The 25,306-nt window shown below is 35.4% G+C and overlaps 2 protein-coding genes across 2 annotated transcripts in view; both read left to right on the top strand.

The window, feature by feature from the left end:
- LOC117318800 (scavenger receptor class F member 1-like) overlaps positions 1-13,892 on the top strand; it is a 19,672-nt gene extending 5,780 nt beyond the window's left edge. Inside the window, exon 6 of the mRNA XM_033873755.1 lies at positions 13,709-13,892. Coding sequence (XP_033729646.1) covers positions 13,709-13,892 — 184 coding nt within the window. The remainder of the gene's footprint in view (positions 1-13,708) is intronic.
- A 5,119-nt stretch (positions 13,893-19,011) lies between these two features.
- Positions 19,012-25,306, top strand: part of LOC117318799 (receptor-type tyrosine-protein phosphatase kappa-like) — a 30,426-nt gene continuing 24,131 nt past the window's right edge. Inside the window, exons 1-6 of the mRNA XM_033873754.1 lie at positions 19,012-19,104; positions 19,425-19,461; positions 19,786-19,883; positions 20,238-20,366; positions 20,470-20,615; positions 20,862-20,997. Of these exons, the coding sequence (XP_033729645.1) occupies positions 19,012-19,104; positions 19,425-19,461; positions 19,786-19,883; positions 20,238-20,366; positions 20,470-20,615; positions 20,862-20,997 (639 nt within the window). The remainder of the gene's footprint in view (positions 19,105-19,424; positions 19,462-19,785; positions 19,884-20,237; positions 20,367-20,469; positions 20,616-20,861; positions 20,998-25,306) is intronic.

The following is a 25,306-nucleotide window of genomic DNA, read 5'->3' as shown; positions in this document are numbered from 1 at the left end:
CACATTCCCCAGCGAAACTCTTCAGTGTGATTTGACAAAACTGATTCTAACACGTTTAATACCGTATCAAGATCCTTAATTTTTTAATTTAAAGTATTTCTGAATGACAAAGGCACTGCACGGGAATCAGTAACAATTTCCTATCATAACCGAAAATCAGCAGCAGAGAATTGCCTGATAGATCGATTATCATACATTACCAATTTCGCCACAGAAGGCGGTTTCTGTGAGGCTATTTCGATGGCTATTTTTTTGGTTAACCCAAAAAACTTCAATAAATTTAAACCTGATTATCTTGTAAGATTGGGTGTAATAACATTCGACATTTAAATTGATATTGACCCTCTCCGTGCCTATTAAAGTGGTTATCTACATGCTGATTTTTGTTTTCTTTTAAGATGGTTTTAAGCACAGATTGGCAGGATATCATCTTTACGTATCCAACACCACCGACACACCAACAGAAGGTGTACTTTATTACGAGGACACTAGTAGTACTAGAGATGTTGTACAGCTGGTGATGACACACCAGTGCCCGTATGTAAGTCAGTATGTGACCGTGTACAACCATAGAGAAAACCCTAAACGACACGATTGGTATAGTAATAACGCTATTCTGGAGTTATGTGAAGTACAAGTCTTTGGTGAGTATGATTCTGTTTATTAATGGCTTCAATAAATGACTTGGTGAGGTGATGCTGTGTAAATGCTTGCATTTTTCTTCATTTAAAACGTATGATTTCTAAAATAAAACATTTTTCCTCATCCAAATCAGCTGTACATACACATAAAGAACATGTCAAAGGTTTCAGGAAAAATATAATTCTGTTTTCAGATAATGTGGTATATATCTGATTGTACAATTACTTAATTTTACTCATTTGGACTGATTCAGTAATGTTCTATATATTCCTGAAAGAGAGAATGGGCAAAACCGTAGTAGGTTTACCTGTTATAATACATTTAGGTTTTATAATGAATAAATTTGTGAAATTGTCTTGGATTTATCAGTATGATAATAGGACAATGCCTTTCTTTGCTTGCTAAACCATGATGTTATATAATCTAAATAATCTTATCAATAAGTAAAAAAAAAACGGCGCTAAGAGGCCATCAAATGTCCCCTTGCATTACCTGAAAGGCTCCTATCATTCCAAATCATCTCTTCGATCATCTGTGTGTCCATTATTTTGTTTTCCTCCAAAATACGATAATTTCCATTGATCATTTGTAAACAACAATGTCAATATTGGTTTTAACATATAGCTGTTCCTTAGCTGTACCAAATTATCTATTGAGGCAGGATTACATTATACTACGTTTCTTATAGAATAAGTTTGTCGGGGTATTGATGATGATGCTTACTTCGAAAACAATCTGGTGAGAAAAGAAAATGAATTCGCTTGTCAGTGTATGTACTACCATGCTTTCATTTGTCTTTCCAACAGGATGTCAAGTAAGGAAATACGGCGACAGAAACTGTAACAGTCCTTGTCCACCAGTGTGTTATGGTGGTAACTGTTACTCCAAAACAGGTGCCTGTTTCTGTAAGTTACCATTTTATATACAATATTAAAAAGACAATATCAACATTCCTGTAACACAATGAGATAACTGGTGAACCAATTTAAGCAGGGCTACTGATGCCATTTACTTGTAGTTGAAGCGACAAGAACAGTTAACGGAAGACTAAATTTGACAAAAGTGTTAAAAAATGTAGATATGTATTTGTTTATTTACTTTGAGATATACCATTCATATTTCGCACGTTCAAATAGCGGCACCGTGGGGTACACAGGGAAACAAAAAACTTGGTTTTGACAAGTATAGTACAATCCATTTTGTTTTTTTGTTTTTAGGTCACTTTTGTCCGTACTTCAATAAAATTTGACAGGAAGGATCTATGGCTAAAAGGCAATCAAAATTGTGAATTATATGGTCCCACCCACAGGGGGATGAGGGGCGGGGCCAAAAATGGTCCAATTGACTAAAATTTCAAAAATCTTCTTTTTTACTCTAACATATGGTTGGATCAAACACTCTTCATAGATGGAAGGCTCTTAAGGTGCTTTACCGAAATTCTGATTTTTATGACCCTGGGATATCAAGTTTGCCCCTGGTAATGCACATATCGGCCCTGACGGACCCCAGGGGCTGATGGGCGGGGCTAAATAGGGACAAATTGACTAAAATATCAATTCCTCAATGATGGAAGGGTCTTGATGTGCTTTACCAAAATTGTGAATTTCATGACCCTGGGGTCTCACGTTTCTCCCTGGGGAGGGTGTAAGCTTTACCATAGTTTATATAGGGAAATCACATTTTTGACTATTATTTGTTGGATTTCTATTGGAATTCATTCTAACTTTGTTAACATTATTAGCATGGAATGAGAATTTATTGGCCCTGACTGACCCATAGGACTGATGGGTAAGGTCGAAATGGGTCAATTAAATGAACGGAAATATTTCGAAACTCGGTTGACCGTCAAGGCCCATGGGCCTGTAGTTTTTTTTTAAACATTTTGTCAGAATGCCTGTTTCAACAGATAGGCCGCAGAAGACATTTTTAATGTTTTACACCGTAACACCAACATTCATAACACAGGTTTATTACGGCATATCTGTGTTTTCTGGTTAGAGTTACCGTATTTATTGTGTAAACATCAGGCATATCAACGATCTCATGACACGTCTCACTTAATGTCACATGAATACTTTAGAGATATGATCTGGTAATGTAATAAATGGGATACTAATGTTGTAATTATCAGCCGAAACTTGCATTTTCATCGAACGCATGTCAGAATATGAGCAAGTATCTTTGTTATATAAGTATATTAGTTATATACTCGGAGACCCAATCATATTCTTAAATTCCTGTTAAAATCATTTCTGGTGCCGCAACGTCTATCACATGAACAAGCATCTCACAATGGTGAAATGTATTTTAAACACTTTACTTCCTTTCAGATTGCCCCAAAGGAAAATATGGCATCTTCTGTAATTCGGATTGTCCTGCGAATTGCAAAGACAATCTTTGTACGACGGACGCTGGCATCTGCTTAGGTATGAGTCGGTCAGACTTTACACATGTGTGTTAATGTTGGAATTTTTAAATTAACCTGAGAAAAAAACATCATGTCTATGAACATGCAATTAACTAACTTCATCACGAAATACAGGTACTATGCACATCTTTTTAAGGAGCCCAGTGGTTGTGGACCAGTCTAAAATGCACAACGACGTTATAGTTCATTCAGGCGAATCACGTGATCTAAAATTAGACGAACAATTATCACGGCACAACCTTTTGTCGTATATTACGGTGACATAGGGGAGCAGATTCAACTCACAGTAGGTTAGGAATAGATATCGAAATGATCAGGCTTTCGATTAAACACATGGGTTCATTATAAATGATGAAATGTGAGATGTATCGTACATATATAGATACACCTACACAAGAGATGAAGGTAACTTTCTGATCTTACCAGGCCGCCAGTTGGGAAGATTTTATTTAATTACGTGACAAGTCGCCTGCTGGGTAAACTTATTGTACAAGGTCACTTCATTATCATATTCGCTACCCAAGGCTTCTGATTACGTTACACCCAATGGATCCTTGACTTTTATAGTCGAGATATAGTCGCGTCCTGGAATCCTACATTCAGGCTTGGTTTTGAAATTAACAAACATTGCGGCGCCCAGAGAGAACTTGTCGAATATCCAATTGCCTTTTACCTAAAACCAGTGGCGTATGATATTTAGGGAAACACTCACAGCGTTCGATGAATTGACAGGAAGTTATTGACCACATATCTCATCAAAACGACACATGTCTCGATGTGTTAACGATGAAGTACACGTGTAAGGCCCGTTTTGGTTGGTTGAAAATGCGGAAAGAGCAATAATTTCAAAAACCGCTAGAAGAACAGCTGACGAGCTTGAGTGTAAACCATTCAGAATTGACTAGCAAAGGTGCTACGTTGTGTGCAATTATGTGTGCAATTATTTGCAGGAGGTTCACTTCCCTTCATCAGTCCATGCTAGCAACAAATGAAGTGCAATGGTTTAGAAAAACAATGTTTCCTTAACCGAAATATTTGAATTTTAATCAGCGCAACAAAGTGCATACGTAATATTTAACAATATTTAAGTACATTTTAACCGGAAATGTCTTTTCCATCTTCATTTTTTTCTGTAGATGTAAGTGAACAGTTTAAATGCGTTTGTTTGGTATTTTAAATACAAGTCATTGAAAATATTTTATTAATGTAAAGGAGATAATTTTTCCCTGTTCAAGGAAACATGACGTAGAGATAGAGTAAAAACCCACATCATACTTGTACTATTTTAGTTACTTATTAATTATTTTATCTGTCACAAATCAGCCTTATACGATTTCTTTTAAGGAGTATGAATAAGTAAAGTTTTGCCCGTCACGTCGTACTTGATTTTGGTCTGGATGTAAGTCAACTATGAGGCATATCTTTGCACATTAAACTCATTGTGATTTTTATTCTTGCTCAAATATTCTAATCATTTATTATCATTGAAGTAATATATGTAATATATAAAGAAAATTGAGTTGTAATTTTTCCATTGAATTTTAGAAATTCTCAATCTTATTTTCAAAACATTGATTGAAAACGGGAAGTGAAGCAAATGATTTAAATGGTGATATATTGCGTAACTACCTAGGGACATCATTATTAATATATAATACTGCATGATCAGTTAGAAGTTTTAAATTACTTATCCGTTTATCACATATATACAGGCCTGAGACCAAAATTATTAATTTCGCGTCGTTGCACACGAATGCAGTACATATCGAAATGTCAGGACTGTCAATAAATAGTCTTTCTGTCCTCTGTTGCAGGTATGAGCATATTATTAATGTAAGTTCATAGTGAAATATATATTCTAGTGATATAAGTTTGTTTTAGCACAATGTTCATGCTTGTTTATGTGACAGGACATAGGAGTTATAATGCAATGTAATACTATGTTTTAATTTTTCTGATTTTCCCATAATATAGTAGAATTGGTGACACTTAAATAGAAATCTCTTTCTTAAACGCAGACCATGAGGTACTTTCCAGCTCCCTTAGGTTTAGCTTGAAAGGTTCTACATGATATGAAAACCAGATTTTTAGCCCACCATCTGATGATGGTGGGCTATTCAGATCGCCCTTCGTCCGTGGGCCGTCTGTCCCTTCGTTCGTCCCTCGTCCCTCCGTAAACAATTCTTGTTATCGCTATTTCTCAGAAAGTACTAAAGGAATCCTTCTTATATTTATTATATAGGTTCCTCTTTTCCCGTAGTTACGTATATTGCATTTTTGATCAATCGGAAAGCAACATGTCCATCAGGCAGCCTTCTTGGATTTTGACAATTGAACTTAGTTATCCCTATTTTTCAGACAGTACTGAATGGATCTTTCTGAAATTTCATATGTAGGCTCCCCTTGCATTTTGGGACCAATCTGAAAACAACATGGCCTACAGACAGCCATTATCGCTTATCGCTTAATCTCAAGTTTCATATATATGTTCCCCTTGTTGAAAAGAACAAGAAGGATGTTTCTTAATTTACACAGATTAGTAAGAGGTAGGGAAAATAGAATGATCAATCTAACATGGAACCTATTAAGATCATGCAATGGTGGACGCCAAGATCCCTCTGGGATCACTTGTTTTTCAAAGTTTAATTTGTTTTTTAATTTTCATTTCTCTTTGGTAGAATATAGAGGGAAATCAAGTGTGGTCTGAGGCCACATGAGTTATCAAGGGGTTAATTCCTTCGTTCGAACTGCATATATGATTTGACGGTTACGCTTTTAAACACTAATGTTTATGACTAACCGTGATGGGATAGATATCATATTTACGTAGAAATTTAGCATAGCCCTGCCGCTGAGCTTCCACACTTGAATATTTATCCACCTCTCCCCTCTTCACTTAGATAAAACCTGACACCATAGACAACCGTAAACAGATCACAGCATTACGAGTGATGACGGTGCACCTTTGTTGTGATGATAAACCCAAATTATAACCCATTTACCTCAATTACTTATGCTATGGTAACATGCTTAGCTCGTTAAAAATATCAAAAACAGTTTAAACATAGCACACAAATATGACCTTACTCGTACACAAAGTAGCATATATATGAGCACCACAGGGTAAAAACACGTGTGTCGTATTTAAAATCAAAACGTGTGCATGGATTTAGTACAAATATCAGACAAATAAATAGTATACTTTAAAGTCATCGATTGTGGATCGATGAGTTAAAATTTAGGTTTATTTTCTCTGATTTTTTAACACAGCGACAATTGTTACTTCGATTATAACTTAATTACGAACCTATCAGGATATCGACTCGAGTATTCCACAGGAATTTCCAGGAGAAATGCTAATTCCTCATTCGACTCGACCGACGAAGCCTCTTTTGTTTTCTCCCGTCTTTTATGTGTATTATATAAACATTGAATGATGACGATTCCGCCTTGATCTCTTTTAGATATATTTAGTCCTTATGAAGATCTGTTGAAATTTGGCCTCTTTAACTATCGTACTTTACGTGATGAGAATATTACATTGAGTGATCTATTTCATTTATTAGTTCGATGTGTTCATTAAACATACTCATGTAGTAGCTGAAACAATTCACACTCGGCACATGGCACACATAATAATGGTATTAGGATGCTGGTTCTTCGCATAGATGTTCTTTGGATGTGTGGCATTATTTTGTATTTTGTATGGTTAAAAGTGGAAAAATTATTTTCATTTTTTGAAATTTTTGCCATATTATGAACTTCACTTTTTTCTCTGTATACTTCAGGTTAAAGTTTTGGTTAAAGTTTTATAATGGCACACCATTCACCTAATAATGGTATAAGGATGGTGATTCTTTGCATAGAGGTTCTTTGGATGTGTGGAATTACGTTTGTATGGTTAAAAATGAAAAAAATATTTTCATTTTTTGAAATTGTTGCCGTATTATGAACTTAACTTTTTTTTCTCTGTATTCTTCAGGTTAAGTTGTATAATGGCACACCATTCACCTAATAATGGTATAAGGATGCTGATTCTTTGCATATATGTTCTTTGGATGTGTGGCATTATGTCTGTATGGTTAAAAGTGAAAAAATTATTTTCATTTTTTGAAATTTTTACCGTTTTATGAACTTCACTTTTTTCTCTGTATTCTTCAGGTTAAAGTTTTGGTTAAAGTTTTATAATGGCACACCATTCACTTAATAATGGTATTAGGATGCTGATTCTTTGCATATAAGTTCTTTGGGTGTGTGGCATTACTTTTGTACAGTTGAAAAAAAAAAATATTTTCATTTTTTGAATTTTTTTCCATAATATGGACTTAACTGTTTTCTCTGTATTGAATGCTTCACTGATGTGAGATTCTTTTGGAATAAAATCAGTGTACTACTATGCTGTGCTATGCAGAATTATGTTTATACAAATATGTATTTCAATCCAAGGCTGTTATTACACATTTCAATTTAAATTCACTTTAGATAGACATACCAAAAGAATACCTGAATATCTTTTATGGGCGGGAAACATTGTTTATTCACCCCAATAGAATACACATTGTTTGGAATGAACTTATTTTCATAAAATGATCGTATTTCAGTTGTGGCTAAACTTTTTTTACTCAAATTTGGCTAAAGTTTTAACTTGGGGGCACCGGTAGGGGACATGTATTGGTTAAGCAATACTCACAGAATGCTTGTTTAATTTATCTTGAAAAAAAAAACAAAAAAAAAACAGATGATCTTTTTTTAATTATTTATCTTGACTGCCCTGCAGGTAGGGCGTAAGAATTGTACCTGTTGCCCCCATTGCATGATCGTAAGAGGCGACGAAACTTGGGATCTTATCTTTTCTCTTCTTCCTCATGTATCCCTTGACAATGCCTCACTTTTGGCCTTTAGTTGAGCGTTCGCCCCTGTGAGGAAGGCTTTGGGTTCTGTCCCCTGGCCGTGACATAAAAATGTCTTTAAAAATGGCAGTTGCTACTCCTGCTTAGCGCTCAGCGTATTTGGAGTGGGACGACTGGTTCGCCCGTTGTCAGTAAAATGTGAACGGGTGGGGTGTGCTGCTGGCTGTCTTCGGCAGAATGCTCCAGTGAGGTAGCACTATAAATCGGCAAAAGTTCCGGCCTATCACAAGGAGACTTAACACGAACATACCGCAGCCTCCCAAAACACACATACGCACTCACCACACGCATGCATTTTGCACGCACGGGAGGCCGTCTTTTAATGACCTTAGCTGTTAATAGGACGTTAAACAAAATAAACCAAACCTAACCAAAATTTATCTTGAAAATAAATAATGGAGTTTCGTTGTGTAACTTCAATAATGATGAAATATGGTTATTATTATACTTATAACCACAACAAATACAACAATTTATCAAACTCTGACAAAAAGCGCAGAAAAATTAATGTGGTTGAAAACCTTATTTGTCGCCGTATTAAACCAATCTTGAAAATAAATAATGGAGTTTCGTTGTGTAACTTCAATAATGATGAAATATGGTTATTATTATACTTATAACCACAACAAATACAACAATTTATCAAACTCTGACAAAAAGCGCAGAAAAATCAATGTAGTTAGAAACCTTATTTGTCGCCGTATTAAACCAATGGGGATGATATACTATGACATTAAAATGACGACAAAACGATGCGTTAAAGTATCGTTTGTTACGGAGGGAAAATGTTTTTTACAGACTGTATTCCTGGAAAGCAAGGCACTAACTGTGATCAGAACTGTCCAGGAAAATGTAAGGACGTGCTGTGTGAACGGTACACAGGATCATGTACAGGTAAGTTATTTTAATTGAAGATAGTATACACCACGACAATTCAACGACTTTGGCTGTATGATACATATGATGATGTGTCTGATATATCAAGATCGGTGTAAGATCTCGCATATTAAACTGACATAAAAAGAATGAGATGTAAGCTATTGACTGTCATCGTATGGATGATTGATGTATATGATTATCGAAAATGTCCATGTTTGTATAAATATTATGTTTCCATAATTTTCCAAAATGTGACATTTTTTGCATGGAATTGATTGATTTGTATTTGATGTTGAAAGAATTCCATGTTATAACTCGTGCGTATGACATAATGATCAATTAAGCATTTTAATGTTTTCATTACTGGAACGTATGATAATGCATGTAATAAGAACTGTCCTAGAAATTGCAATGAGTCGTTGTGTAGAAGGCACGCAGGACACTGCATATGTTTGTAACAAATAACTATGTAAAATATTGTTAAATGAGACCAAATCTGTAATATTCTCTACCAATAAATGAGATATAAACGTTGGTTACACAAGAAAACATCACATTTGTTCCTAAAGACATTGGATCATTTTTATTTGAGCTAAGTGGACATCAAAAAATTATTTATCAAAATACATCGACTTGATAGTCGATAATTAAATGCTATATATCAAATACTATTTTCTTTGATTTCTTTGTGTTTCCCATAATACAGTGGTGTGGTGTGGTGATACTTAAATAGAAATATTTTTCTTAAACGCAGGTCATGAATTACTTTCCAGCTTCCTTAGGTTCAGCTTGAATAGTTCTACCACATGACGAGAAAACCAGTTTTGAAATATTTTTATTTGTATTTCTCTTTGGTAGAATAATGAGGAAATGTAAGTGTTGTTTGAGGCCACATGAGTCGTTAATAGAAGTCGAAGTCATTGATGATATGTGTTCATAGAATATGATTAAAATTGATTGCATTATACATATAATTTGAATTTATATATACAGGATAATATCGATAATACCACGTTTGACGAAGCAAATAAATTATATTGTATAAACTTTCCAGATTGTGTTCCTCGTCAGTACGGCATTAGATGTGAACAGGAATGTTCTGCAAATTGTCAGGACCGACTGTGTGAGAAAGTCAACGGGAACTGTGATGGTAAGTTACAGCTCCTAACTTACCAGACAATTCGTAAATTCATAATTTGGTCAATATGTTATTTTAAATATAGAACGTCATCAATGAATTCACGATCATAGTAATTAATCTTGATAAATCAACGGCATGTGTTGACAAACTTAATATTCATATTATTTATTTCGATTTTAACACCTGTGTTTTAATACAGTCGATGAAGTAAACATTTAACGAATAATGTTCAATAGTGAAATTACAGAAAATGCTGATAATGTGTCTCTCAGTAAAGTATTTGGATATGTATATATGTATATGTATGTTTCGTATAATTTCTTTTTTGTGATTCAAACCTTCTGTTATGGAAATCATAATGCATTTGATTTTGGAAATATACATGAATATACATACCGGATATACTTTAAGAATGCTGATATTGTTACATTTGATAAACATTTGTTTCCATTTTAATTCTTTGACTACGTGTTCCCCCTTTGTGATATTGCTATACTTTCCATTATTTAACATAATTATGTTCTCATTTAAAATCTTACCTTTAGTAATCCAATAAGTACATTCTTTTCGTACTTAAAATCTACCGCATGTAACTGTTGGACAAATACGTGTGCTGTCTATGATATTCGCAGTATATGATATACTTACAACAATGATGATATCAGAGCTGTGTGAGATTTTTAAGTGATGTCATTATATAGTTTGAGCATTGCAGAAATTTTATTCTAGGGCGTAGAAAAATGGGAGACTATTCTGTACGTCTTAAGAAATTAATACATGTATTTATTTCAGAGAAATAGAAAGACACCATTTTTTCTAAACTCTTCACATTCATTGTTATAAAATCGTTTATTTATAAAGACGCCAGGTCTTGTTTTGGCAAAATCATCTGATACCATGTATTGTCAGCACAGTACCAAATATTCGTCTCAACATGCCTAAAACAAAAACACACTACGGAAAGTACGACTGTAGAATGGCTGGGACGTATAAACTTTAAAGAATTACCTTATTAGCAATATATCTTGAAATATGATAACGACATGAATATGCAAAATAAAGCAATGATGATTGATTGGTTCAATGCTTTAGAACGTGACCTCGAAAAATACAGCAACACTAATGATCAGAACTGTGCTGAAAATGGTAAAGACCTGTTATGTCAATATCGTATTTTGCGCAAAATTTACCCTGTACGAGGGCTGATTCATAAGTTGTGAGCCTCGTTTTGAAAGATGTACTCAAGGATGTTCTGTTTAGAGTCCTACTATCTCTGACTATATAGGGCCGTGTACCCAAGGACTGATCTCATCTGATTAGTTGATATCGAAGAGGTAGCACTCTAAAGTAATCAAGACAAACGGTTTTTGTAAGATGGCAAAAATCGGTAAGAGTTAGGGTGAACGAGTGTCATTACCATGGCTGCCATTCACGATTGTGGCTTTAAATTGGTTGAGCGTCCGCCTTATTCACCTGATCACGCTCTAGCAGACTTTCATCTACAGTGTATTTCCAAAACTGAAAACAGCTATTTCAGACACCTTAGCCCTAAAATGCATTGTATGAGTTTTTGCCAAGAAAAGGAGTTCTGAAAAAGTGGAATTGAGTCAACCAGACACCGCTGGCAAAAGTGTATAGATACCGAAGAGGATTATGTTGAGAAATAGTACAATATGTCCGGCAAAATTCAAATCCTTCTATATGAGGCTCAACATTGATCAATCAGCCCTCGTACACATTATTTACACGCTTAGTCTGTAATTTCCCATTAAACGTGATTGCCTTTTCCAGTAGGTCCCTAGCCCTGGAAACAATGAGATTTTTTTTACTTATGGTCCCGGAAATCGTTAAATAGTCTCGATATGGATTTATAACTTAATTTATATATTTATGTTTATTTCATCATAAAAAGTAAACAGCGATAATGTACATGATGTATTTATTAAATACTACATATTATTAATTCAGTATCCGTTTCATCGATACGTTAAGAGTTTGGCATCTCAAAGGTTTAACATCAAACGGATATTTTTATATATTTTTGTTTCTGATAATGACGTCACATTTTTTCATAATGTCGTATATAACAGCATATTAACTTATCTTTATCATTATGACACATCAATATATTAAGTCATATATTTAATTTCTAGGTTGCACCAGAGGATTTTACGGTACAAACTGTTCGATGACATGCAATAGCAGTTGTGCTGAATGTGATCAGCTGAGCGGGGAATGCACGGGTAAGTTTATGTATAGCACCGTTGGTTCCATATTATAAAAGGATGCAGACATTTTTAAAACCATAACGATAATGGTGTTGTTGCGTTTGCATATATATTATAACTATAACTATACTGACTGCGTGCTTTCATTTTTCTTTGACTATCAGAATGTAAGGCGGGTTTATACGGAATGAAATGCAACATGACATGTGGATATTGCAGCATCTGTACAAGGGACACAGGCATATGTATGACCGATTGTGATCCTGGTTATCAAGGAGATTTCTGCAATACAAGTATTTATTATTTCATATCTGTCCATAAACATGTGAAACTCAAGAACGGCGGCATATGTGAATAATAGTTACACGATATAGTTAAATACGTGCACACCTCGTCAAAGATTTATTATCTCAGGGCAATCCCAGGGTTTCTATGGATAAGATAATCCAATCTTAGACGGGATAAGGGGAGAAAACGTGCACACCCTTTGTAGCTCTTCACAATAGGATACGTCATCATTTTATATAGCAAAATAATGTCGCAAATTGACAACGCTATCAATATCGACGCATATATTCATCGGACATTTATGATGGCGCGATGAATAAGTTTCACATCATCGTATAATTTGTTACCGAAAAAAATAATAATTAAACAACCATCTGTTCCATTGACAGGGATATAACAACCATCGTTTGTTGGCCCGGCACACCGGTAAACCACGTGCTGACCAGCCAAACTCTTACACTGAGTTTGAAATATCACTGTTCACGGTACAGACCGACGTAAAATTATATCAGCTACAAATACTTCCTGTGTGCTGAATAGGCAAAATATTTTTTTTTTAATCTTATAATCATTCAAAAGTCTTTAAAGGTTGTTTTTTCTCTGCAATAGGACAAGCCCAAATATCCGAAAGTCCAACACCAACAGTTGACGCGGGGCCAATAGTAGGAGGTATTGTAGGGGTGTTTGTTGTCGCTGTCATCGCTATTGTCATTGTCATCCTCTTCAGAAGGTGATGTATTACAGTTTTGTGTTGATAGATTATAAATTGATATCACGGTTTTTACACATTATTCATAACTTATACGACAGTTTTTACAATGTTGAATCCATATGATTGCATACATGTATAATAATATATTTTTAAAATATAATATGTATGTACATAATGTACATACTGTATGTAACGATTCTTCTTTCGCGAACATGACACGTCCATTAAGCAGAAACTCTCACCCTCCTGTGTGTAATTCCAGCCATCCAAACACACCCCTCCCTCTTTATCGAGATAAAGTTCACGAATTTATGAGCACGTAATACATTTCATTGATGAAATGGGCATAAACTTCGAGTGTTATAAACACGCTTTTCAACAAATTCGTATTGCACGAGAAGCCTTAGACTTGCTATTTAATTAAAGATTAATATATATACGATTTGTGATATTCGATGTATTCGTGCCATTTTTGCACAGACGTCGCTTGAGTGCTGGTAAAGAGGAATCCCTTACTGATATCGGTCGTTCCAATGTACACCAGAATGACGTATACAGTGATCCACCAGAAACAGAACACCTGTCTGTCAAATCTGAGGCGGCAGCGGAAAACATCTACAGTAATACACCAGGTGATGCTTGTTTCCTCTTGATTTACACATAACACAGAAACAATAATAATAAAGGGAGATTTTTAATGTCCGAGCCTCGAATCTATACTTTGCCTCGAATCTATACTTTACCTCATATCTGACCAGAAATATCCGCGTCTAATAACAACGCGCAAGTCAATGTGCAAAATCGACATCACCTAAAGAAATGTTTCGATATTGCAGTGATACTTTAGGTAACGTGCTTATTTTTTTCTGTCGTTTTAAGCTCACCTGGACCGAAGGTCCGGTGAGCTTATACCATGGCGCGGCGTCCGTCGTCCGTCCGTCCGTCCGTCCGTCCGTGAACATTTGCTTCAAATCGCTACTAGTCATGAAGTTCTTATTGGATTTAGACCAAATTTGGCCAGAAACATTCCTGGCAGAATGGGAACAGTTTTTGCATAAATGGTGACTCTGACCCCTGAGGGACCAAAGGGGCGGGGCCCAATAAGGGAAATAGAGGTAATTCCTTTAAATCGCTACTAGTCATAAAGTTATGAATGAATTTCAACCCAATTTGGTCAGAAACATCCATGGGGGAAGGGGAACAGATTTCGCATAAATGGTGATTCTGACCCCCGAGAGGCCAAAGGGGCAGGGCCCAATAGGGGAAATAAAGGTATTTCCTTTAAATCGCTACTTGTCATAAAATTATGAATGGATTTGAACCCAATTTGGTCAGAAACATCCTTGGGGGAAGGGGAAGAGATTTTGCATCAATGTTGGCTCTGACCCCCAAGGGGCCAAAGGGGCCAGGCCCAATATGAGAAATAAAGGTAATTCCTTTAAATCACTACTAGTCATAAAGTTATGAATGGATTTGAATAAAATTTGGTCAGAAACATCCTTGGGGGAAGGGGAAGAGATTTTGCATAAATGGTGGCTCTGACCCCGGAGGGGCCAAAGGGGCGGGGCCCAATAGGGGTAATAGAAGTAATTCCTTTAAATCACTACTAGTCATAAAGTTATGAATGGATTTGAACCCAAGTTGGACAGAAACATCCCTGGGGGAAGGGGAAGAGATTTTGCATCAATGTTGGCTCTTACCCCCAAGGGGCTGGGCCCAATAGGAGAAATAAAGGTAATTCCTTTAAATCACTACTAGTCATAAAGTTATGAATGGATTTGAACCAAATTTGGTCAGAAACATCCTTGGGGGAAGGGGAAGAGATTTTGCATAAATGGTGGCTCTGACCCCGGAGGGGCCAAAGGGGCGGGGCCCAATAGGGGTAATAGAGGTAATTCCTTTAAATCACTACTAGTCATAAAGTTATGAATGGATTTGAACCCAATTTGGTCAGAAACATCCTTGGGCAAAGGGGAACAGATTTTGCATAAATAGTGGTTCTGACCCCCGAGGGACCAAAGGGGCGGGGCCCAATATGGGTAATAGAGGTAATTCCTTTAAATCACTACTAGTCATAAAGTTATGAATGGATTTAAACCCAAGTTGGTCAGAAACATCCTTGGGGGAAGGGGAAGAGATTTTGCATAAATGGTGGCTCTGACCCCGGAGGGGCCAAAGGGGCGGGGCCCAATAGGGGTAATAGAGGTAATTCCTTTAAATCACTACTAGTCATAAAGTTGTGAATGGATTTGAACCCAATTTGGTCAGAAACATCCTGGGGGAAAGGGGAACAGATTTTGCATAAATGGTGGTTCTGACCCCCGAGGGACCAAAGGGGCGGGGCCCAATATGGGTAATAGAGGTAATTCCTTTAAATCACTACTAGTCATAAAGTTATGAATGGATTTGAACCCAAGTTGGTCAGAAACATCCTTGGGGGAAGGGGAACAGATTTAGCATAAATGGTGGCTCTGACCCCAAAGGGACCAAAGGGGCGGGGCCCAATAGGGGAAATAGAGGTAATTCCTTTAAATCGTTACTTGTCATAAAATTATGAATGGATTTGAACCGAATTTGGTCCGAAACTAAATTTGGGATCTTATCTTTTCTCTTCTTTCTGAACAACTTTTTTCTTCCTAATGTCTCCCTTGACAATGCCTCACTTTTGGCCTTTATTTGAGCGTTTGCCCCTGTGAGAAAAGCTTTGGGCTCTGTCCCCTGGCCGAGACATACCAGAGTCTTTAAAATGGCAGTTGCTACTCCTGCTTAGCGCTCAGCATATTTGGAGTGGGACGGCTGGTTCGCCCGTTGTCAGTATAATGTGACCGGGTGGGGTGTGCTGCTGGTTGTCTTCGGCAGTATGCTTCAGTGAGGTAGCACTTTAAATCGGCAAAAGTTCCGGCCTATCACAAGGAGACTTAACACGAACATACCGCAGCCTCCCAAAACACATATGCACTCACCACACGCATGCATGTCGCACGCACGGGAGGCCGTCCTTAAATGGCCTTAGCTGTTAATAGGACGTTAAACAAAATAAACCAAACTAAATCCTTGGCGTAAGGGGAACAGATTTTGCATAAATGGTGACTCTGACCCTAAAGGGTTCCAAAAGGGCGTGGCCCAGTGGGGGAAATGGAGGTAATTCCTTTGAATCGCTACTAGTCATAAAATAATGAATGAATTTGAACCAAATTTGGTCAGAAACATCCTTGGGGAAGGGGAACAGATTTAACATAAATGGTGGCTCTGACCCCGGAGGGGCCAAAGGGGTGGGGCCCAATAGGGGAAATAGAGATAATTCCTTTAAATTGCTACTAGTCATGAAGTTATGAATGGATTTGAACCCACTTTGATCAGAAACATCCTTGGGGGAAGGGGAACAGATTTTGCATAAATGGTGGCTCTGACCCTAAAGGGACCAAAAGGGCGGGGCCCAGTGGGGGAAATAGAGGTAATTCCTTTTAATCGCTACTAGTCATCAAGTTATGAATGGATTTGAACCCAATTTGGTCAGAAACATATTTTGCATAAATGGTGACTCTGACCCCCGAATGGCCAAAGGGGCGGGGCCCAATAGGTGAAATAGAGGTAATTCCTTTAAATCGTTACTAGTCATAAAGTGATGAATGCATGTTCTATAAACAATTCTTGAGGTCTTTCAGACCTTAGAGAGTCTGTACTTCACTAATCTTTAAAGCAGTTCGGATTCCCACACTATAACCATATATAGCATTGTTAGAGATTTACAAATAAAACAAATTGAATATGAACATTATTTCGACATTTGGTTTAATCCAACCAGGTGAGCGATACAGGCCCCATGGGCCTCTTGTTTAATGAATTATTTTAAAGATGCTTCATTGCCGACAGTGTTTGTACTGTTTGTCCCTAATATGCCTAAAATTACACCTATGGTATACGAGGATATTAAATTAACACCAGCGAATATACAACGAATAACAGGGTCCTTAAATAACCATATCATACAAACTTATGGGGGTGGAGAACAATAGAATTTCTCCGGGATGCAATTGAACTTACTGCCGGTTAAACATAAAAGATAAAAGGAGAAGTTCAAAGGTTTGGGAATTGTAATAGTGTAAAGTTTATAACCTATGATATTGCACAAATTATGCAACAGCCTATCATTGGTTTTAATCGATCATAGTATTCTTGGTGATATGTTTAATCTAATACCTGTATAAATTACCGAGACTTATATATATGTGTGGTGTACGTAACAGATCCAGACTGGCTACCAGAGAACTCCGCCAATGTATATGTAAACACTGAACAGGTGGCCAGACAATCCGGAGCTGGTGATAGCGTCTACTTTAATTCCGGTCCTGTTGGATTTCCTGTCTCCAGCCTCAAATCTCTTGTTCAAACAAAAATGAAAAACAAGGCCAAGGCTTTCGAGGACGAATACAAGGTGTGAATGTAATCTAAAAGAAAGAAAGCAGAAAAAAAGACGCAATAAAAACCGAAAACAACAACAACAAAAAAATAGTACAACAATAGACAGTCAACACAATCATATTTGCTAACATAGCAAAGCCAGACAATGCACATGATATGCGGCAATGTAACTTTATTCATTATTTTTAGCTTACTGAAGTTAATTTGATATGCTATATAAACAGGAAACATCACCTCAGTTTTCGTATTTTATTTACACACTCTTTGAAGCATTCTTATAAAGGCGACATACATATATATATTTCATAATTGACACGTAAAGGATTTACGGTATTATCTTTCCGTATTTTGAATGATGTCTTTTATTTTTTTTTAATTTTGAACATTTACTTTTCTGTTATAGTCTATACCATCTGGTGCTTTACATGAACATAAAGTTGGAATGTTACAACAAAACAAAGCAAAGAACAGATTTAAGACTACGTTTCCTTGTAAGTTTATTTTAATTCAACTATTAATCAGCAAAATCATAACAAGTCTTATATCAAAATGTTACTTTCTCGAACAATTTAACTGTTAAATCTCTTGAAACGTTTTAAGACCGATAGGTCCCTTTGTCAAGCTATGACTGAGTTGAACTTTCGCGCTTTGTCGGTAGAGAAACTGCCCATGGTCGAATGATATGAAAGTAAACATCACTGAACAGATACAAATAGTTCACAAATTCATAGCTTGAAAAAAGTCGGTCAGTCTTGCAACTTTACCAAGTACATTGTGTGTGTAAAAAGCAACACATTGATATAACATATTTACCAACTCTCTTTCTTCCAAGATTTTAAGGAAGAATTATAACTTAGTTGTTACATCTATCACGTTTTTTGTTCATATGGATGAAGATTAATTTGTCAAAAGTAACGAATTATTGAAAATGAAAACATATTTAGAAATATGATAACTTGGTTTAGTTTTTATTTGCAATAATTCCTAATCAATATCTTGCTGGTCACTGGTCAATGATTTAAAAGTCACATTTGACCACTTCTGAAGAAAATAAAAATTGCATACAAGATATCGCATAAATCCTTTAAAAAATGTACAATGGCTGATAAGTACATTATGATATCAAAGTATTAAGATGTACCAATCAGTGGTCAAAGTTGAAAATCAAAGGTCACACTTGGTTTCCTTGACTTTAATAAAGTATCCGGGGTATTGGTTTGATATGGATAACGATTGCTGCATAATTTTGTTGATATTAGCGTCAATAACATTTAAAATTACCATATTTTATTTCAACGTCACCATTGTTTCTACATTTCTTTCTAAGCAATGTTATTGTATATCTGTCATACAATGGCGCCATGTTCTTTTTTACAGATGATCATTCCCGTGTGGTTCTTAATAAAGTTGGAAAAGATCCACACTCCGATTACATCAATGCAAACTACATCGATGTTAGTATAGTTTAGGAACAATTATAGAACCAAAACTCGATTGTTTCTGTTTCCATCTTGGAGAGACGAAAAGGAAGTTCGCACTTTTCCATATAGGTTATACTTAATACCAAAACCTGAGGGAAAGCACTGCCCTATCAGCCTCTTACTAAAGGATTTGTCAATTGAAAAATCGGTTAATAATACATATATAATAAATAGATAAAGTGTCAAACTACGACAATTTTTAGAGTTTTAAATGATAAACAAATATAATATGCTGTGATTATATGTGATTATAATGCTATATAATATTACAATATTTTTATCATATTTTACAGAGTGTTACAAACACTGCGGAATACGTAGCAACACAAGGTAAATAAGGTGTTTCATTATATAGACAGGATACGTAATTACCCATTAAAGCAACACAAACTAATGCAATATTTTAATAACCTTTAAAAATAGACTGTTTAGTTTATGTACCAGTAAAGTCGCTGATAATTAAATGTTTCATTTCGAGAAAAAAACACGTAAATCGTCTTCCTATTTCATGGTTCACACGATCGCAGGCGATTTTTTTTTTATACATCCATCATTTTAAAATGGAAATCTTTAAAATAACACACTGGAGAAACAAGAAAGACATACTCTTTACCGCTATGCAAACATCAGTTAACATTTCAATTCAATTTTTAGGACCGAGGCCTGGAACTGTTAATGATTTCTGGCGGATGATATGGCAGCTGCAGACCGGCAAAATTGTCATGTTGACAAATCCTATAGAAGGCGGAAGGGTATGGACATTTTGTAACACTTTCAAACATGATTTGATGTATAACGATTAAATTCAAATATAGGCCACCGATAATCATCTTTTTTTCTTCAACGACATCACACTACTAATGGTTGTATGAGAAAATATTTGCATCTTCATTCGTTTAGTGGCATCCTCACTTCATTAGTTTACATAGCAAAATGTCACGTGATCAGTTTTGATATATTCAGCTTCCAATAATTAAAGCTGATTTTTTGGTAGGAATTAAACTCGAAAAAAAATTATACAGCAAGTCATTTTTTTCTGAAATTGAAGGAATTTTCTTAAAATTTCCTCAAAACATGTTGATCGGATTATTCTTTACAAATTTTAGCCGAAGTGCGACAAGTATTGGCCAGAGGAGGGAGAAGCTTTGACCACTACAAATTTCAACATTATCCTGGACAGGGAAAGATCATATGCCTTCTACGTCATCCGTGATCTTACAGTCACTGAAAAGAAGGTATAAAGGATACTGAAATATCAAATTAGAAAAGCACCACATCTATTCATACATATATTACTACAAATGATATCAATAATTTTGATTCAATTTACTCGTTCAGACGAAGTCAGTACGTCAAATACATCAGTTCCACTATACCACGTGGCCCGACCACGGGACTCCAGACCCAAACGAACTCGTTGTCTTCCACCGCCGTGTGATGAACTACGGGACTGTCTTGAAAGGGAAAATGGTTGTTCATTGCAGGTATGAAGAAAAGACGTTTACTAATTATATCGGTCCGTCCTTCACAAGGCTTCAGTATATTTCATCATGTTTGTCGTTTTAAAGGGGATTGTGACGTTTTTCTAATTTTTGCATTGATCAAATATTTTTTTAATTCATTCATTTTGCTATTCTATTGTCATTGTGTTATTGAGTGTTGACGATATCGTATCATCTGTTTCTTGTTCGTTCTGACGTTAATTAATAAATGTCTGAACCCTTTGGCAGTGCTGGCATAGGCAGAACAGGAACATTTATTGCCCTAGACGCTCTTTTGGAATACGGGAAGGAGTGTGGTAGAATTGACGTAATGCAATACATAAAAACCATGCGGAAGGATAGGATCAATATGGTTCAAACTGCTGTAAGTTACACAATAATAATTATTTTCCGGCTTTAATACTTAACAGATTTTATGCAAATGTCTTATTTCACAATGCGTTCTTATATATTCCTATCCATTCAAATTACTATGTAATACAGTAAGGACCGTAGCTTTTAATACTTTTACCCTTTCCCCCGCGATTTATGGTGACGAGTGTACATGGAGAAATAATCACCGTGTTTCCTGGTGATAGACCAATCATGCCGATCGATCACCGGGGTTAAATCATCAAAGATCGCGGTGACCAAGCGTGCCGCGGTGAACCTCCGCGATCGAGACACTGAGGACCACAGAGGATCACAGAGGATCAGCAGGACTCATCGGTGCCGACTCATGCGATAAAATTTACCTGTAATATGAATCGGTATGGAGTAATTACATGTATATAACTGACACCCATCAACGCTATGATCGATGTGACCAGGGACGTACGGTATAACCATTTGCCATCGGTTTTAATTGTTTCCATCTCTTATAAATGCCGTAGAATTAAACATCAGTTTTACTTAGCTTGAAAATATGATGATTTTTTTTTGTCACTAGTCGTAGTCTAGAGGGGACATAGATAATGTCTAGTATATTTAGATATATAAAGAACTGTAAAAATTCCGCTGTGTGTCGCTGACAGGTAAAAGAAAGTAGATTTGATGGAAGTTATTTCTTGAGTAGTAGATCTAAGAATCACTGTGTGATGATCATTTGTCATTTCAAACAACTTTAATCCAAGTAAGGATATAATTTGCATACATTTCTGGTGTAGGGCCAGAACGCACTAGCCTACTATATGAAAACATTGAATGTTCCGTCACCGTTTGGTGTCGCTAAGATATAAGGTGTAAATACAATAAAACCGGTGTGAAATCGCACGTATCTTACCAATATGGATAAATGAGATATTTATTTACCCCAGATCACCCATTTAGTCCCACCTAGGTGTTTTATTCCGTCAGTATAGACCCTTGCTTTACGCTAGTCAAAATTTCACGCTGTTGACCTGCCATTTTGTAAGTGACAGTACGACTAACAACCCGAATCGGAACGCAATGGACCGAAAAGACCATATATAATTTATTGTGTTTTTCTTCTAAAGTAGTTTGAATCAAGAAAACTAAGCTTATTGTTTCACAAAACCTGTTATATTAAATTCAAAAATTCATAATTTCTTAATTATAAGCGGTAAAATCTATAGAAATAAAAGTTGTATCATCGCACATGGTTAGGTAATTAGGCCGACCGCGAGCTACAATGTATAGTTAGCAACATGGCGTCGAATCCAGAATGAAATATTGACTAGCGTAAAGCGAGGGTCTATAAGGACTGAATAAAACACCTAGATGGGACTAAATGGGTATACTGGGGTAAATAACTATCTCATTTATCCATATATGTAAGTGTTATGTCATTCCCGATTTTATTGTCAGCTGTCGGAGAATTCCACGTTTTCATATCGTAGTGTGCCAGACGAGGCCAATAGAAACTCTGGCTAATTCCACATATGAAACTGATCAAAAGTGGGAATAACACTAATTATGTGTAATGATACTGGTTGCATAGTCAAAAACCTGCAATATATCGTATCTTAGGGCATCCATATAATATGGGTGTTAAATGTACCGGCAGTTTCAGTCTTCACATTAATATCATGTCACTGAGTATTTTTTTTTTCACTCTGGCCTATTTTATGGTTACTGTTTCTATCAAAAATGTGATTTCAATGATTTTTATAAAATCTTAATACTTGTACGAATTTCATCGGTTAGATTGACAAGTCACCTTATACAAAGCAGATGACACTGAAGTTCGTCACATCTCAGTGAGCATTGTTGCTGTCAATCAAACGCCGCGGAAAGGCTTTGCGCGTATTTCATTGGTTGATAAGAATGATTGACAAGTCATTCTCCGTGCACAGGTAAGATTTACAAGACAGTTACGAAATGTCTTGTTGTTACTATGCATCAATCTTTTACAGATAAATATATTTTCAAATAAATGATAACTATTCTTTTAAAGTTTTGCTATCAGAAAGTTAGTTTTATCACGTTTATGACCATAACGAGTTAAATACATGTATATCAATCCATAATTTTACCATCGATCATTGGAATTGTGGAAGTTATTTAATTCATGTTACGGTGTTTGTCTTGTTGAGTACGGCAATAAGATGCATGTTAAAAGCACACGATTTGTAAATGATCTCCATTTCGATAGTGATACTTCACGCATACGAAAGTCAGTACATGGTATTACATCAACAGTTTCTTTGGTATTTTTGATAATAAACATTATATTTATTTAACATTATTTAAGAAGACAGTACGGTGGTTTTTAGAAGATAAAAAACATATTTGCTGATTATTTCATGTGATAACAATAAAATTTCAACGTATATTTTTTTCTGAAGCGTGTGATTTAAATATTAAGCTGTTAAAGCATTTCTTTATTTTAGAATCCATGTGACACAATCAAATGTTTTTTCCAAAGACTATATTGCTAGAGATCATATATATTTATGAATATATATGAATTACATCAATTGTATTTGACATGTATTTTGAAAGTTCATTGCATTATCTAAAAACATTTTCTAATAAAATATTTAACATAAAATGTGGTGTTTTTTTTTAGTCATACATGTATATAAAACTTTAGTCATTTCAGTATATATCACAAGTGGTACATGTACAGAGTTAAAGTTCTTGGTGTTCAAATGCTGACGTGGTGAAACTCGGTGTTAAAGTGTACCAAGAACAAAAAAATCGATATTCAAACATGTTATTTTTTGTAAAAACCAATGAATGATGTCGCGAACCACATCAAAATCGGTTGGCCGAGTGCCGAGATAAAATCTAAGCATTATATTCTATACAAAACTCGCTTCAAGTCATGAAGAACACTTAATTCAGAAAGTAATATATTATAATCATCATGATCTACAATAGACTAAATCTCTCACGTATGAATACCAGTGTTGGAGCCTGCAACAAACTTCTACATATACAGATTTTATCCCGAGGGTATTTTACATGTCATGGTCTCGGGGATAACGGACGATTACATTCTTGAGAAAGATATAATTTTTATATGATCGTTGTCAGTGAAATTAAATAAAAGTGATTCGCAACAATTATAATATAATTGATACTTTATGTACAGGTACATAGTATAGGTTCTTACTAAAACCATCATTTTCGCTCCGTTTTTTATATATATATAGAAAACATACAATTTAGTTCATCGTGATTAATCATAATTAATACTAAAACTTATTAACTCGCAATAATTTTCGTGTATGAATTTTTCAAATTTTATTTATTTTTTATTATCATTAAAAACTTTTTTTTGTTATTGTGTCATTATTGTGAAGTGATCGAGATCATTGTGGTTTTACTTTCCATTCGTGTGTCACAAGTCATATCTTCACTTAAAACAGGACTTTAGAAGATTAGAAACATGTTCGGAGAATTACGAATTGAGTGGCTTAGTATAACCGCTAAACAATTACCAAGTGTGAAATTATGGTCCACAAGCTCGTCACACCTGTCACTGCACTACAGGTGTCTGGTGTTCTAATCGGCACACGCCGATAATTCTTGTGAGTTCTCGCGTTTGGTTTCTATGTACTTCAAAAAAGTTCCGAAGATATACTTTTACATGTTGTACGTAAATTGAGCTTGAATTTTATTAAGAATTGCGTGTTACTATAGGGAAGGCATTTTTAAGTTGTTGAAATCAAACATATTATTTTTGGAATTCAGTGGGTTTCGTTTTCCTTTCAAGCGAAAAAAATGTGTCTTAAAGGTTTGTCTATAGAATGATTAACCTAAGTTACCTCATTCATAAACCCACGTTGTTGAAAATTTACTCTATGAATCTTTCCGAAAATCACAAATAACGGTATCTTCAAGTGTATTTGCAACATATCTATTGCTGTTTTGGCTAATAAAAATTCCAATTTTTTAACTTTTATTTCACATCGTGTATGAATTGTATTTTAAATTTCTATCAATATTGGTATGTAACAACCCGGAAATGCCCTCATAATAAAGGCTATATGATGTAAGTCGTTGTAAACGACCCATTATTCAAATGCCATACATGTTACAGCGACCCGTTAAAATAGAAAATTATTCAAATTTTACATGTTATATACGACCTGTTATATTAGAAAATGAGTAAGATGATACACGTTGTATTTGGCCCGGTATAATAGAAAATTAATAAGATGTTACATGTTGTATATGGCACGTTATAATAGAAAATTATATGCCCCTGGTTTCGGTAACATTTG

Source organism: Pecten maximus, unplaced genomic scaffold (genome assembly GCF_902652985.1).
Source record: "Pecten maximus unplaced genomic scaffold, xPecMax1.1, whole genome shotgun sequence".
NCBI classification, from domain to species: Eukaryota; Metazoa; Mollusca; class Bivalvia; order Pectinida; family Pectinidae; genus Pecten; species Pecten maximus.
This window is presented reverse-complemented; position numbering and strand designations above follow the sequence as displayed.